We start from the raw sequence: 17166 nt of genomic DNA on the forward strand, positions 1-17166 counted from the left end.
ATGATATATTTTTACCATTCCACTTACCAGCTTGTGTTAAAACAGCATATAATTATCAATCAATATTTCAACTATAAACCTATCTTCAGGCCATTCTCTCGTTAACGATTAGGGTCAATGACTCCAGAAAACGTTATTTATTTTGTCATAAAAATGAGTTGACAATTTAAAAACGTTACTATTTTTGATATTGACTTCTTTTATAAATTAATTTCATTCTTAGGTCAACAACTAAACATGCTCATGTTTTTTACTTATAAAGCAAATGAGATAAAAGTGAAGTAGTTTTAATAATAAATTATTTAAAGTTATTAATGAAAATAATGGATATCAAAATTTAGTACTGGGTGCTTATCAGCTCCCAAAACCAGTGTCTTTCTGTTTAAATAGTATGGTTGTTTATAGCTTGCTCAATAGCCTGTTGTTTAAAAGGTGTGAAACAATTTTCTCAACTGAAAGCTTATTAATATAAATTATTTACTATTAAAATAAACAACCTGTGTTTTCACAGACATTTTATTAATTCTTATTTACTTGTAGATTACACCATAAGGACAACAACCAGCAATGGAGACGAGTGCCCAGACATTCTTAAAACTCGAAAGACTCATACAATTGTATGTAATTGACGTTCGTTCAATAATTTTTACATGCAATGAGCTTCAACTTGAAATAAAATAGCATTTTACGTTTAAGTTGAATTCATTTAATACTGCACAATGCTAGAAATCCCAAAGAATAAGTTAATTTCTAAAATTAAGTATTAAGGTGTAGTTATTTAAAAAATCATTGTCAGTTACGTATTACTAAAAAAAATAGCATCATTCTTCAAGCTCTATTATTGATTACCTGAATGAAATTCTGTATAGATAAGGCATGCGTACGTGCCATCATATTGGGTTTTCAGCTTTGGCTGAGAGTACTTCTTTAATATACTTTGCGAATGCTGATTCGGATACTAGAATATTGCAAACGTTTTCATTTTAACTTAATGATTAGGGTACAACGTCAAAAACTAGCGTTCTCTTCATATTGATATGTAGGATAATTAACTGTCCACAATATTTTGTTTGTTTGTTTTTCATCAATTTTTATTTGAGATTTTTAATGAATGTGTAAATGATTTAAGGAATGGCCAAGAAGTTCTTTCGACGAAACATTCGTCGCCGACGAGGATCTTGTTGTAATTCCCCCTGATTTCCACTACGCATCCTATCCTGTGACCTCGGTCGATGTACGAAGACATCACGTTCGGATTACAGAAACACCCCCGGTTGTTGATTACCGAACACGGCACATTCACGCACAATCTCCACAGTTACCATCACGACGTTTTGTGGCGACTGATGTGGTGTGACGTTCTGGAATCAAGAAACAATTCTGAGATCTTGTTCTTCCGCTTTGTGTGTCTCTCCTGTTGCGAAAAGTGTACCGAAGTGGTAAAGGTGAACAACTGACTGTTAGCTGCTGAAAAACAACATTAAAAGATTTATCGAATATCTGCTTAACTCACAAATTTTACTGCTGTTCGATAATAGTAAATTACTGAAATTTCAATGAAATCACACGGAGTACTAACATTTGTGACATGTATTTTTTCATAATAATATTTTAACACTATAAATGTACATACATTACGCTTACTTTAAACGCCCCAAACACCTTGCTACAGTTTTCATTCAAAAAATCACTCATTTTTAATTTTAAATTGGTTTCAGATTTTCTCTAAAGTTTCGATATATTGTAGTCTCTGCTACATATGTTAACAGCATCCTTACTAAAATATACGAACATTTATTTAACGAAAGACAAAAAACCTAAATCATAGTCATGTAAAGGTACTCTAAAGGAACATCGCGTGATGGTATACTTTCCCCTGAATATTATGTTCACGTACAAGTGTCATTTGGAAAGTGTAAAACTGATAATTTGGCACTATTTAAAATATAATTTTATATTGAAATCAGTGCTGATAAAATGTATTGTCACTTAATTCACTGGTCATTACTTTCTTGACATATAACTATGTATAGTGTTGTTGTATTTTACGTTTGATAAAATTTAACTGTTCGTGCCTTTATTTTCCTTTAAGCTTAAAATAAAATGCTACACCATTATAATTGTCTAAAGCATCCAAATATTTGTATTAAAATGATGAAATTTAAAAACTTTATTGTACATATTAGTTAAATAAATAGGTGTTTTACGTTTAGTGTTTTATACGGCTGTTTGTATGTTCATTTATAAAAATAAATGAAATCAAACATCCATGTTTAGATATACATCAATAAATATATCTTTATCTTGCTACATCAGCTGTTTTCAAAGTTCACTTGAAACATTCGATGTTAATTGTTATTAATTATAAATTGCGTGAAATATAATTTCTTAAAGCTACATCAATTTTTTTAAACAAAACTTTATTAAATCATTAATAACGAAAGGATTATATCAGCACCTCTTTCCTAAGATAATAATGTGATATGACTGCCAATCCGTTCAGAGTACATTTTTCTGGTCTAGAGAATCGACTCACGACCCCCTGAGCACGCTAATCACTGAATCACGCTCGAACATTAATGAATGATTGATATATTTTGTTTCTAACATCTTGTTTGTTTATTTCCTTATATTTTAAGCTCATGTTGTTGTTTTCTTATTTTCCGTCTTCCTTATTTATAATTTGCGAAGTTCTTTGACGTTTGAAACTCAGAAAAGTGGAAAAGAATTATAGCCAATAATAACTTTAATATTAATAAATCAGAGTATATTTTGCACATTTCTAAACAAATTTATTACTTTCAATTCTAATGTAAATTTAGGAGTTTTACTTATGATATCAATATAATTTCATCCAAACTAGACTTATTAAGTTCATCTTTTAAAATCCTTCTTTAAAAAAAAAAAGTCATTTTTGTATAATATGGAGGGAAATATTCTGGTTTAAATTTTTTTTAATAACTAAATAACAAGATGAATTTTTTACTTCAAACACACTTCATATGGCTAAAAGTGTTTTTTTTTCTTGTGGTGAACAAGTTTAAAGAAACGTCACAACACAAAATACGTTTACGTATTTAGTTATAAATGCATCTTCGTAACGTCTGAAAAATAAATTGCATTCAATTTACACATTGTCTTTGTTTTTTAAATAATTATTTGTCTGTTTCGTATACTGAAACAAGGCTCAGAGTTGTCTGCATTAGCCATCCCTAATCTTTAATTGATGAATTATAAAAAAGGCAGCTAGACAACAGCACTCACAGCTATCTCTTTGACTATTGTAGTCACAAAGTGTGGTTTGCTCTCACATTTATAATAACACTGCAGCTTAAAGTGATGATCACCGGTCTGCAACAACGAAACACGAATCCAGTACGCTAATAACTAGGCTAAACATGGTTGAGTTTATAACAATACATAATTCATCATACTTTTTATACAGTTTACTGCTTTGCCAAAGTAACACTCATTAAATTTAAACTTATCAAGTTTTGTTAGAAAATCAGAGAAAGTTCTTTAAAATTTGTAATGTCCTAATTTCCCTTTTCTTTGAGAAATTTTGTGTCGTTATGTTATTTTTTACTTCCTACAACCTGTTACTTTAGTATGTGTATACTAGGGCTTGTTTCGGATTTCGTGAAAGCTAGCCGTCACTAATTAAGCAGTGTGAGACCAGAGAGAAGGCAGTTAATCATCACTACCCACCGCCAACTCGTAGACTACTCTTTCACCAAAGAATAGTAGGATTGACCGTCACGTTGTAACGCTTCCACGGCTGAAAGAGCGAGCATGTTTGGTGTGGCAGGGTTCGAACCCCCTACCCTCGGATTTCGAGTTGAGTGCCTTAACCACCTGGTCATGCCGGCCAAACTGCTGAGGACAGAATATTAATGGCAGACATACCTTATAGGTTATCTATAGTATACACTGCCTGAGCAAGTAAGGGTGGAAGAAACATAAGTTCTTACTCTGAGAAAATATACAACAGCATTTTTTAAAATACTTCATGCAATAGCACTGTATTTAAAACTGAATTTTTAAAAGGTCAAACACAGATATTAGATCAAAAATATTTTACTATAAGTCAGTTGTAAGTTAAAAGACACTCAATATGAAATAAACAAGAACAGTGTTGTGAATATTTTATTTTTGTTATATCCGTTTATTTTCTATTTATGTTAATATATTTGTTAAGATTTAGGTCTCAACCACTTATTTGAGTCGAACTTCGAAAGATGAAGTTAAGAAAAGGAAACTAAAAATGAAAAAAAAAACTCTTTTAGCATTTAATAAGGAAAATGTGAACACTATGAAATTAGCCTAAATACTAGCTGGTCAAAAGTTTAAGACCATACTGAAACGAAGTCCTAAACAGGGTAGGAAATGCCTAACAAGAGGTCTCAGAAGTGAGTTGCACAGCCGTCATTGCGAATAACAGCAAACACTCGCTTTGGCATGGTCGATATAAGCGTTTGAAGAAAGCTGGCTAGAATTTTATTACAAGTGGTGAAGATGGCTTCACGAAGATCATGCACTGTTTGGAATTGACGTCCATTTCTACAGACTTCCCTTGCCATCTACCCTCAAACATTTCAATGGGTTTCAGTTTGGACGAACACGCTGAATGGTCAAAACAAAATTCATGTTATTCGCCATGAAAAAGTCCTTTATCCTGTGGGCATTGTGGATTACAGCTTTGTTCTGCTAAAAGATCCAGTCACTTCCACACAAACAAGGGCTTTTAGTCAATAAGGATGCTCTTTCCAACACGCCAATGTAGCAACAGCAGTTTTACTACGCTCAATCTCACCAGCTTTTTTACTCAATGTAACACAGGAGATGTCAGTGGGAGATGTTGACAACACTAATGTTTGAACACAAATGACTAAATTTCGTTACGTGTTTACCGATTAACACTTCGTTTCAGCATGGTCTTAAACTTTTGACTAGCTAATATCTAGGCTAATTTCATAGTGTTCACATTTTCCCTATTAAATGCTTAAAGAGGTTTTTATTTTCTCTTTTCTTATTTTTATTTTTCGAAGCTCTACTCAAATAAGTGGTTGAGTTTAACAACGCAAAATGCATATTTTTTCTTTATGTTCACTGACCTTAAGATTTTGGTCAGTAGTGTATGTAATTAGAGTGCTCAAAGGGCAAATTTGAAATAGAACACTCAGTCAACATATTAGATTTTTTGCTTTGTTTCTTTTAAAAATTAGATGCTCAATTTATTATATTTTTCTGCTTTTACTTATTTATGATATGTTTATAAACACTAAAGGAAAAGATTATAAAGACCTTAGCTATTTATATTTCATTGGTTTTTATATTTCTTTTGAGAGTATTTGTATGCTACATTTCTGTTAAGGTGATAGAAATGGATAATGGATCTCATATGGCTATTCGGATTGTTGAAATAACTAGGTATCCTCTTTGTATCAAATGATTAACACCGCTATATCAAATCTGCCAATACACGAGCGAAGATATGAAGTTAATATCATCAATCGTTTACGAAACACAAGTTTATACAGAAAAACATTTCAAGATTTTCACGTGTTCTCTTCACTCCAGCCTTTGTTTGTGAAAGAATTACAAACACAAGTTATTTTACAATGAAAGTTCCAAGCTGCTTAAAGGCACAAGACTTCTGAAAGGAGTTCAACTTAAACGACTTTCAGAATTGTTAAAATCTGACAATCTTTGGATTACTACAATTCTTCCTTTCACACGCTTTCTACTTTTCTTGATTATTTTGACTGACGTACGGGTTATTTGAAGTAAAATATCATTACTTGTTCACCATTTTAATAATCTCTTTTATATTCAATGTATCTTGCATTTAAATTTTTTCACGTTTCAACAACACAGACTTGACAAGATTCTATAAAAACCACTATGCTTTTACATATAGAAGTGGGTCTGTTCGATGGTAAAACATCTTTGATGGTGTTGGGACTCTGTAAAGTAATTTGTAATTGTTATTTGTTAGATATTTATTTAAATGTATCAATACTAGGATTATAGTTTATACTGAGTATTTTTTTCACGTATTGATAAAAACTCTATGATCCTGTAGCCGCTTGGAAATTAAATAACTAGTTTATTTTTTCATCGATGACCTTGTGGTTACATATTCTATAAGTTTTTAAAAACATCGAAGTTGTAGTTAATGTTTTAACATTTTTAATTACATAACAAAAAGGTGAAGCTAGAAGGATTTGTTGGTTTCCTATAGATATATGGACAGGTCTTATTTTTGCTCTAGCCAACCAAATTTCCAAAAATGAGAGTGAAATTGTAGTTTTACACTTACTTTAAACTGAATAGTAATTGACACTTAAGCTTCAGAATAAAGGCTTGAAAACCATTACTATTATTTGATCAACCAAAATTAAGTTATCTACGTAAAGGAACCAGCGTATATTTTTGCATTCAGAATCTTTAAAGACAGGAGCTCAATTTTAAAAACATTCCATAAAGATGTTAAATATAATTAACGATACGAGATTGTTCATAGCTATTCTATATTTTTCTCTGCAATACTGTTTCGTGTATTTAAATACAAAGTTTTCCACACGTACTTTCACTGTGGAGATAAAACTATAGGCAAGAACGAAAAGTAAAAAGCTAAATTTACGTAATTCTTATTTTAGGAAGTCTATGAATGTGTCATTTGGTTGCATTTGTAAACAGATATTCAACTTTTATTATTTAGTCACATTTATAAACAGAAATTCAAAGTCAATTTGACCATCATTTCTTCATTTACATTAAAGTTATTATACTTTATTGGCAAAATTTATGTTATTTTGAATATGTGCTATGGTAGCCATTTTAATAATCGAAAGCTTAACTGGTCCTAGGTAGGAATTGATAGGTCTAAGATGAAATGGCTTTTTGCGCTTGACTAACAATCTGAGGGTCGCGAACTCATATTTATGACCCTTCAACGTGCTTACTCTGGGGCCGTTATAATATATGGTCAATTCCACTATTTGTTGATAAAGAGTAGTCCAAATGTTGGAAGTAGATGGTAATGACCAGTCTTTCGCAGTCAAATTAGGAAAGGCTAGAACAAGTAGCCTTTGTGTACGTTTGCGCGAAATCCAAAGAAAACCAAACTAAGATAAACTAGCCATCCTTATGCGTTTTAACCAACCCGTACATATAAAAAAAAGACAAATTAATATGGTTAAGTAGCTTCAAGTGTTCAGGATAATAAACTAGATTTTTTTGAGGAAATTTGTTAAAATTCGATTCTATTTTTTGAAAGTGGATTTTACTTCAATATATTGTAAGTAGTTTCCTTCTTCAACATATATTTTACCTTTTGTTTTTAAGTGTATATATCCTGGATGACAATTTTGTTTATTTTGTCAGACTTAGTTATTACATTATCCCTATATATTTTTTTAATTTTCTTAGCGTATGAAACAATGTGAAATATTTGTGTCTCTTTTATGGAAACACGGTTTATAGCGTAGTAAGACTGCAGATATACCACTGTGACAACAGGAGACTTTTCCAAAGCTACTTATAGAAATAAATATACAGTGCTTGATGGGCCAGTGATATTCAAACAATCACTGGATAAGCATTTCTTTCTTCCTCTAACTCATCCCGGTAGAGTCACGTGGTTAGGGCGCTCGACTCGTAATCTGAGGGTTGCGGGTTCGAATTCCCGTCACACCAAACATGCTTACCCTTTCAGTTGTTATAACGTGACGGTCAATTCCACTATTCGTTGGTAAAAAAGTAGCCCAAGAGTTGGTGGTGTGTAGTGATGACTAGCTGCCTTTCGTCTAATCTTACATTGCTAAATTAGGAACGGCTAGCTTAGATAGCCCTCGTGAAGCTTTGCGCAAAAATTCTAAATAATCAAACAAAACCTCTTATGGGCTCACATGGAATCTTAATCAGACGACTGCGGATTCGAGTTCTATCTCCAAAGTTTTTCGTTCTTTTAGCTTGTAGGACGTTATAATATTTCGATGAATCCCACCATTAGTAAGTAAAGAGTAATCTAAAATTCGACTGCGAGTATTAATGACTGTTTGCATTTCCTCTAGTCTACAATTTCAAAACGGAAAAAGAAACAAACAATTCAATAGGATATCTTCTCTGGCTTGTGAAACAACTAGTAACGAATCAATGTTTTTACAATTTGTTTTTTTATTCAATACAAGTAGAATTTGTATGTCGTTTGTTTGTTTTTTTTGTCTTCGTTAGTTCTCATTAACACAGATATTTTCCCTGAATTTACAATCCATCTTACTAATTAAACATTAAATTATCACTTGTTACTTTTATGGTACATAAACGCTACACTTAGTTCAAGTATCGCTTATATTTTTTAAACATTATTTAAAACAGTTTGTGTGTCTCAGAGTATGACACAAAACTACTAACTACATAAAACTGTTTCTAGTTTTGGAAGGATACACTAGCTTGTAACCAGAAGCACTAACCACCAGTTCTTCTACGGTTGAATAATGTGAAATAATAGTCACACTTATAGCTCATATACTAACCAAATACAAGACAGTTTTGAAGTACAGGTCGCGAACGGTAAGCCTTTAAATTCACAACCACAGCATGCTAACTAATAAGCCATGCCCGTCTCACTTAACTACTATATTTTTCACCTTGTACTAAAACAACTTTTAATATGAAATAAAAATGAACATTTCAAGATGGCTTGGCTGCATAATGAAGAAAACTTTATTATAAATGTACGACGGTTCGACAAAATTATTTGGTCTCCAGCATTATATCAAACTTATAATATGAGTTCTTCAATTATTAAATAGTGAAAATATTTTCTTACCTGAGTCCATGTGACTGAAACCCGTGCCATACAAGAAATCTATCACGAAATACACTCTAACATTATAACCTACTCTTCATTGTTATTTATTTATCATCTGTCCTATGCAGAGTGATTTTAAGATCGTGTCTCATTCGATTTGGATTTAGACGAGAACACAAAAATCTTAATTGAAGATTCTCTGGTGGCTCAGTATTTTTTAAGTCTCATCCATCATAGATTTATGTCCTCCGACCTTATGAGTAAGTAACAACCAATCGATAGCTTTGAATTTTTTTCTTCTCCCTACTGCGTAGGTTATTCTTTTCTTTTACGTTTTTCATGCTATCTCATCTTATAACAATCCGTATCGATGTTTTAGTTCAGCTTTCTAAAAACTGAATTTACTATTTATATTACAGGGTTGGGTTACTCATTTATTGATTCTAGAACGCGTCGTGAATTAAACAGAATACTATAGTACATTTTATTTCAATTCACCCGATCGAATAAAACTCAGATGTGAGCTTAATAACTGAATTTCTCTAAAAAGGTTTGTGACCAGAATTTCCTATTTGGTTTTACTTATCTACTTCAGGTTATTCACTTTAATACTCTATCAACTTTCTATAAGTTTTGGATACGAAAGTAAAACTTTGAATTTATATTCAAAAATGAGCAAAAATATCTTTCATTATATTTATTTTACGCAGTTATTCATTGCACCAATATATTCGTTATTATATTGGTGCTGTTTTACTTTAAAATTTGAGGATGGAGGTAAATTTATTTTCGCTTTCGCTACTGTATTTTTTTCTTGGAACATGTTAGTTCTGTTCTATAAACTACTGCAATTATGTTGTTCATTAACGCCATGCATGTTAGTAATTGCATAGAATCTGGTGCGTTCTAGTGTTAGCGTTTCAGGCTGATGATTGTAAGGCCTGAGACTCAAGAAGCAATATCCCGTTAAACTCGCTCTTATAGGCGGATGTTATTCACTGGTTGTCAACCTTTAGCCAACATTTCAAAGTTAGATACTTTTATTTCTATACCGTCTAGTCTGTGTGCCATGTGGCATGCCACTGAGATTGAGAATATAACATGGCAAATAAATTGTATAACAAAAAACGTAAAGTTTGAGATTATTTATTTTGTAAACACTCAGAAAACTAAGTTTTGATCTCGTATTTAAATTTTAAGAAACTTGAAAATTATCTTAAATATTCGGAAAGAAGTCGCCAGTAATAAGCTGCTGCAGAGCCAGTAATATCTTCACATCATTTCTGTTTATCCTCTATTTTGGTCACTGCACGTGTTGTGTCATTTACAGTGACATTAATGAAACATCTTCTGATAAAGAGAGAAAAAATTAATGCTCCAACAGCGTATTAAAACAAGAATAATTCAATTACAAGAAAAACAGATGATTAAGTTTCTATTCAGAGGACTAACCTACTTTGGTCTTCCTTTTTCAAACTGAGTGAGTACCGAAAATACACTTGTCATGCCAAAAGATATAATTTTATATAACCCTTGCAGTAAGTTAAACGTAAATTTAGTTTAGCTTATCAATATTAATAGAGAAGAGTTCGACAAGGTCTTGAATAAAAAAATAACTCAAATTGTATTCTTTTTATTTTTGATAAGCTGCTTACTTTTAGCTTTAAAATTCTTATTCTATAAAAGAAAATAAATATTTTTTTAAATTAACTAGAGATGATTGTGTCTTTAGATGTCCTTATTTTTATTGCCTTTTGAAACAATAATTCAAAACTAAGATACTCATTTTGAAGTTTGTTCTGATTGAAAATAAAATGTTTAAGGATTCATAAAATATCCTGGTTTGATTTTGAGACATGAAAAATTTAGTACTACACAGGTTAAGTTTCAGGGATAATAATTTATCCTCCTCTTATGTTTACTATACATTGGTTTAAAGACAGATTTAGTACACAATCGAATTTAAAATATTCTCTTGCAAAAACCCATAGCAAACTCCAAAAAACATTTTATGATCATGTTTTTTTTTTTAAATGGACACTACAATCCAAATGTTTTAACTTAATAACAGAAAACAGGCCAGTGTGTCAACAACAGATATTATACATTAATAGTCTAATCTGTAACTTCCTTTTATCAAATCACCATAATTTAGACATTCATTTATAACGCAGATTAACAATTTCTCTCTTAATTAAATTCTACCATATTCTAGTTATTTCTAGATTAAATTTCAAATACACCCACGGCCTGATAACACTTATCTACATTTTACAGTAATATATCTTCATAATCCGTATGAAGCAATTAATTATTTGATAATCTATTCATCATGTTTATCATTTCAATAGCCTAGTAATCTGCTTTTATCATTTCAATAGCCTAGTAATCTGCTTACTACAAAGGATTATAAAGTGAAATTACTTCTCTCTTTTTGTTTAATACTCATATATACGGTCTCACTGTAGCATGTAGAAAATGTCATTGTTTCAATAGTACATATCAATGAAACTGGTAAATGTGTTTGCCCTTCCTAATTTTGCAGTGTAAGACTAGGAAGCTAGTCATCACCACCCACTGCCAAAACTTGGGCTACTCTTTTACCAACTGATAATGGGATTGATCGTCACATTATGACGCTCCCAAGGCTGAAAGGGCGAGCATGTTTGGTGTGAAGAAGATTTGAACCCGCAACCCTCAGGTTACGAGTCGAGTACCTTAACCACCTGGCCATGCCGGGCCGTAATTCATAAGGTGAAGTTTGTTTTGAAATCAAGCACAAACCTTCACAATGAGCTGTGTTCTGCTCACCACAGCTATCGAAAATCGATTTTAAGTTTTGTAAATCAGCAGGTACAATTGTGCCACTTGTAAGACCATACTATAAAGTGTACTATATTTTCTAAGTACTAAAATTTTAGAAGATTAATAGCTAATGCCAAACTTCATGCGATATTGCACACTGTTAGATAAACGTGTAAGATATCTTTCTCTTTAAACATTTTTCTAAGATTATACGTGCTCTTCTCATACAGGGCTGAGTCTGACCTATTAATTTCTGTCACTGTTATTGACCTCTCTGTGTCGTGTATTTCGTATATCATTTAATCTTCTTCTATAGGCATTTAAGTCTTGGGATTATGCTATTGCAGTAATAATTTATTTTGCACATCTCTGAGTTATACCTAGTATCTTTCACACGGCAAGTAAGCGCTCTAATATCTCACCTAGATAGTTAGCTCACTATCGCATTACTAACTTTTTTTCTGTTTTTTCAAAAGGGGAAAAACAATTTTATTTCATTTCTAACGAAAAGAGAACCCCCCGCTCGTACAGCGGTATGTCTACGGATTTACAACGCTAAAATCAGGGGTTCGATTCCCCTCGCTGGGTTAAGCAGATAGCCCGATGTGGCTTTGCTATAAGAAAACACAAAAACAAAAACACAAACAAACGAAAAGTAAAATATCCTGGACTTGCAATACTTCTGTTACCGAAGTAAATGGTTAAAGAAAACTATTCTTCACCAGTAAATCTAGAGTGCAAAACCAGATTTCATATTTCTCTCATGAAGAATGTTTCAAACAGTTTCGGATCAGCAGTGTGTTGTAGTTCTATTAGATGAGCATAGTGTATAAGTTTCTTAAGGCTGTCATAGTTAAGTAATGCATAATACATCTCATTAATGAATATACATATATATATATATATTACCAATATTTATTGAGACATATTCGTGTTTTAGATTCAAGTTGAATAATTTAATAAACTAAGGATGTATGTCATTTTAAAAACATGGAATAAATTATCAATAATTAACATTTTAGTGATGTTAAATTATGCGTCGGCGACATCTTGATGTGCAGTATAGTATACAGTGAGGCATGTTGGTGGCACGGCTAATTTTAATAAAGCATTATTAAATTAAACTCTTAAGCAAAACAACTTTTACTATAAGATTAAAACGCCATAGTGCTGTTCCTGTTGGCTATATTGATTCACTCCTACTGTGTATTTTTAGTGTTTTTAGTGCTACGAGGTGTTTGGACACTTTTCGGGATTTTATTGCATACCTTATCATTTGGACATACTGGACAACAAAATATTTGTTACTGGAGAAAGATCAAATGATTCGGGGTAATTTGATAAAACATTCAAAAAGTCCCTTAAATGAGCTTAAAAGGGATTTTAAAGAAATTACTTATTTCTTATGTGCCTCTCACTCACTCAGTTGGCCACCTGGCCACGTCCCACGCACATTAAAATAAAGTCCAATCTTCTTACTCGTATTATACCTACGAAATAATAAAATAAAACAGACTTTGTGTATTTCAGACCTTTTAAGCTCTAGTTCAGTAAACATAAGTCATTTTATATTTTTGGAAAACCACTTCAAATGCATACTACCTCCAGATCGAGTAAAGTTTAAATGTGCAAAAATCACCCGACATTTTCTGCTACATTTCTGAAAAATATATTATAGTTTCACAAAAAATAAACATCACAAACAATGTAAAGGAAACTTACTATCAATATTTTGGATGAAAATGGGTGCCTTCTCAAAAACAAAATTAAGCTTCACATGTGTGTTGTACATTTTGCGTATCTGACAAGTATGACATTTACAGATCCCATGATATGACGTAGGTCCAAAAGTCATCTAATTTACTGTGTGTTCGCATGACTAATGTTTCTGGATATTCAGGCAAAACTAAAGAAAACACTAAATATCCCTATATTGCATCTGCAATGAAACCAATAACTCATGTGAATCATCTTCTAGTACCACATCCAGCAGCGAGTTGGGAAGCAGAAGAGTTATTCTGCTGAAGAAGACAAAGAATCATTTTCATTCTCTTCATTAATAATTCTATTTCCGTGGCATCTCAACCCAAACTGCTTCATGTTATCACACGAGAAGAATTACATAATCTGATTCATGGCTTGTCTCTATCGACGTTCAGAAACTTCTTGACTCTCATTTAGACTAATGGAATTTAATAGATCCAGGAACAAATTTTCAGTTTAGCAAAGCTGCCATCAAAGTCTTGCTTGTTACTACAGAATTTAAGATAGCCTTTGTTTCTGTACAAATATTAATACATTAAGGAAAGAATGTAGATTTTAGCAACTTACATAAAGCTAGTTTAAAAGCTGTACTTTTGCACAACTGAAACACTGAGACATTGATTCCCGTTGCTCATGCTATGAACATGAAATAAATTGATTAAAGCATGCAAATTATACTTGAGGCCATCAAATATGGACCCACAGTTACAGTTATTGCACTCCTACTAGACCAGCCTAGGGGGTCTACAACATAATTGCTATTTTTTTGTTTTTGATAAAAATAATTTCAAAAAGAAAGAATGGCCAGTGAAAGAGAATTACAAACTAGGGAAACAGAACATCGCGTATCAACCTTTAGTGAATCCCCAAATGTATTTTTAAACTGATGTCATATTAAACTGGGATTCATAAAGAATTTGTTTAAAGAAATGAACAAATATTATAATAGTTTCAGATATCTGCCTGGTGTATTTCCAGAAATCAGTGAGGCAAAAACAAGGAGATATTTTTTGTTGAGCCACAGAGTTGGAAAGTGCAGATGAATAATGATTATGAATCAGCACTCACTGAGAAAGAGCTTTCTGTCTGGTTTTGAAATTTATTTTTAGAAATCAACAATTGAAAACTGTGTTGTGATGATTGATTATATGCACGAGAACTACATGAGGTCTAGAATGTCATTAAAGATGCACTTCTTACACTTTTATTTAAACTTCTTTCCAAGTGATATAGGTGCAGTGAGAAATTAATATGATGTGTGCTTCCACCAGGATATTTCTACAATGGAATAGTGATATCAAAGATGATGGAATCTTGCAATGATGGGAGATTGCTGTTGGTTCTTACAGTGTGAAACTGAGAACTTATACAACACACCCAACAAATCAAGCAGATATTTTGTAATTATTGTAAAGGGTTTACTATTATAGAGTTATTTTAATACCTACATTTGTTTTGGTTTGATGCATATGACTTACATTGTTGGATGTGTATTGCGCAAGTTTCGCCTGTTCTCTAAATTTGTAGAAGATCCTCAAGAGTAAGAATCCATAATATGTGTTTTATGAAAACATTAACATACCTTTGAATACTGTTGGACGATTAAGAATCTTACTTATTTGGTAAAAAAACTTGCCCATAGGCAGTAAAAGAATGTTATTGGTCAGCTACAGTCAGTATACTATAAACATCGGAAGCTATAATTGTGATTAATATTTAATTAATCGAAAAAAAACTACAGAATTTGACAAGGAAATTATGTATATTTTGAATATTATGAACAGTTCAACTTCAGAAAACTAAGTTCGGATTTTAGTAATTCTATCTTTCTCTGTGAAAAGTAAGCTAGTAAACCGAGAAACAAGAATAGAACTAGTTAGCATTCCTGTAAAGTGAAGTATATTTGTGAATCAACATAAAAGTAACTTGCACCTCGTGGACCTGATAAAATATTAAGTTCCAGAGCAAGACAGAATATTGTTTGTGAGTTTGTAATAATAGGGATGATGTAATAACTAAATATGACAAAATAAACACAATTTTCATCCACGATATACATATACTTAAAAACAAAAGTAAAATATATTTTTAAGATTGGCTTGGTTTGAATTTCACGCTAAGGTACACGAGAGCTATCTGCGTTCGCCCTCCCTAATTTAGCAGCGTAAGACTAGAGGGAAGGCAGCTATTTTCTCACTATCCACAGCAAACTCTTGGGTTACTCTTTTGCCAACGAATAGTGGGATTGAACGTTACATTATAATGCGCCCACGGATGAAAAGGCGAATATGTTTGATGTGGCGGGGATTATGAGTCGAGTGCCTTAAATACCTGGCCATGCCATGCTGAGTTTTATTACCTACTGAAAACAGTTAAATTTGATATTACAAATCCTACCCTTTCTCTGCAAAGCAATTGAAAGATATGCTTGTCTAAGGGCAAAAGAAGACAATATTATGAAAATACTAACGGCTGTTAGCAAACCATACTGCAAAATGTTATACCTTTTTAAGTATTGTGAGTTATGTATCTCATTGTAACAAGAAGTAGATTGTTATTTTTCATTTAAAATTTATCACAATTAATATGAAGTACACATCGCAGCTCTTGAATTAAAATGACAACACAGTATATTGCATTTAGAATTTAATTATTTCATTTGTTTTCTTTTGGAACGATAAAACTCATGTTGACTTGAAATTGATTGGAAATCGAACGTGGAGGTAACAGCGAAAGTTTATCCATCAACTAAACTTCTTTCAAGGCTAATAGAAAAACTAGCGAGAAAGAAAAACTATTAACTCAAAGAATTGTGGCAGTCAAATCTATTGGATGTCGTAAATAATATAATCAGGAAAATCATCCAATTAAAAACAAACACTTGGCTCGAAAGTATTGGCTTCATCTTAAATTATATTTAAGAGAGAAAAATGGATTTAGCAAAGATATTTTACAAATAAGACTATGCAGTTGGGAAAAAAACACTTCATTTATTATGTATCTCACAGCTTACATTTAACGAGTATTAATAAAAATTAAGAATTATTTGCTTAATTAAAATTGCCTAATCATAATTATTTTCAAAGCACATTATACTGGTGCATTAAAAGTACATCCGCACAAACCAACAGCCCGGCATGGCCAGGTAGGTTAAGGCGTTTGACTAGTAATCTGAGGGTCGCAAGTTCACATCCCCCGTCGCACCAAACATGCTCGCCCTTTCAGTCATGGTGGCGTTATAATGTTACGGTCAATCTCACTGTTCGTTGGTAAAAGAGTAGCCTGAGAGTTGGTGGTGGGTGGTGATGACTAGCTGCCTTCCCTCTAGTCTTACACTGCTAAATTAAAGACGGCTAGCGTAGAAAGCCATCGTATAGCTTTGCGTGATATTCAAAACAAGCAAAAAGTAAACATTTTTTGCAGTTGTTAATCTTAATTTCCTTATCAGTAATCATTTAGGATTTTTATACTTAATAGGTATGATCCAGTATATATAACACCACTTTTTCATTATAATTTTAGCTAATTTATGTGTGTTCAATATTTTTAGTATTAATTGTATAATCTAGATAGGAATGATTGTTATATTTGTTAATAACTACTTTATTGATGTTTCATCACTTTTTATAATACATTAAGTTATTTGTTAATATGCTTGTAGCTGGGTTTTTCAGTATTCAAAAAGAAGTCAAACACTCCAGTATACTCAATATAGACATATTGTTTTAAGGTTTGTTTAAATGCTGAAAATATAGACTCCATATTTGATATTCTATCTA

General features: G+C 32.0%; 1 protein-coding gene across 1 annotated transcript in view; it reads left to right on the forward strand.

The window, feature by feature from the left end:
* LOC143238542 (nephrin-like) overlaps window positions 1-2157 on the forward strand; it is a 129699-nt gene extending 127542 nt beyond the window's left edge. The window contains exons 21-22 of the mRNA XM_076478873.1: window positions 541-617; window positions 1130-2157. Of these exons, the coding sequence (XP_076334988.1) occupies window positions 541-617; window positions 1130-1357 (305 nt within the window). The 3' untranslated portion in view covers window positions 1358-2157. The remainder of the gene's footprint in view (window positions 1-540; window positions 618-1129) is intronic.
* Window positions 2158-17166: the final 15009 nt, after the last annotated feature.

Source organism: Tachypleus tridentatus, chromosome 13, assembly GCF_004210375.1.
Source record: "Tachypleus tridentatus isolate NWPU-2018 chromosome 13, ASM421037v1, whole genome shotgun sequence".
In the NCBI taxonomy this organism is placed as follows: Eukaryota; Metazoa; Arthropoda; class Merostomata; order Xiphosura; family Limulidae; genus Tachypleus; species Tachypleus tridentatus.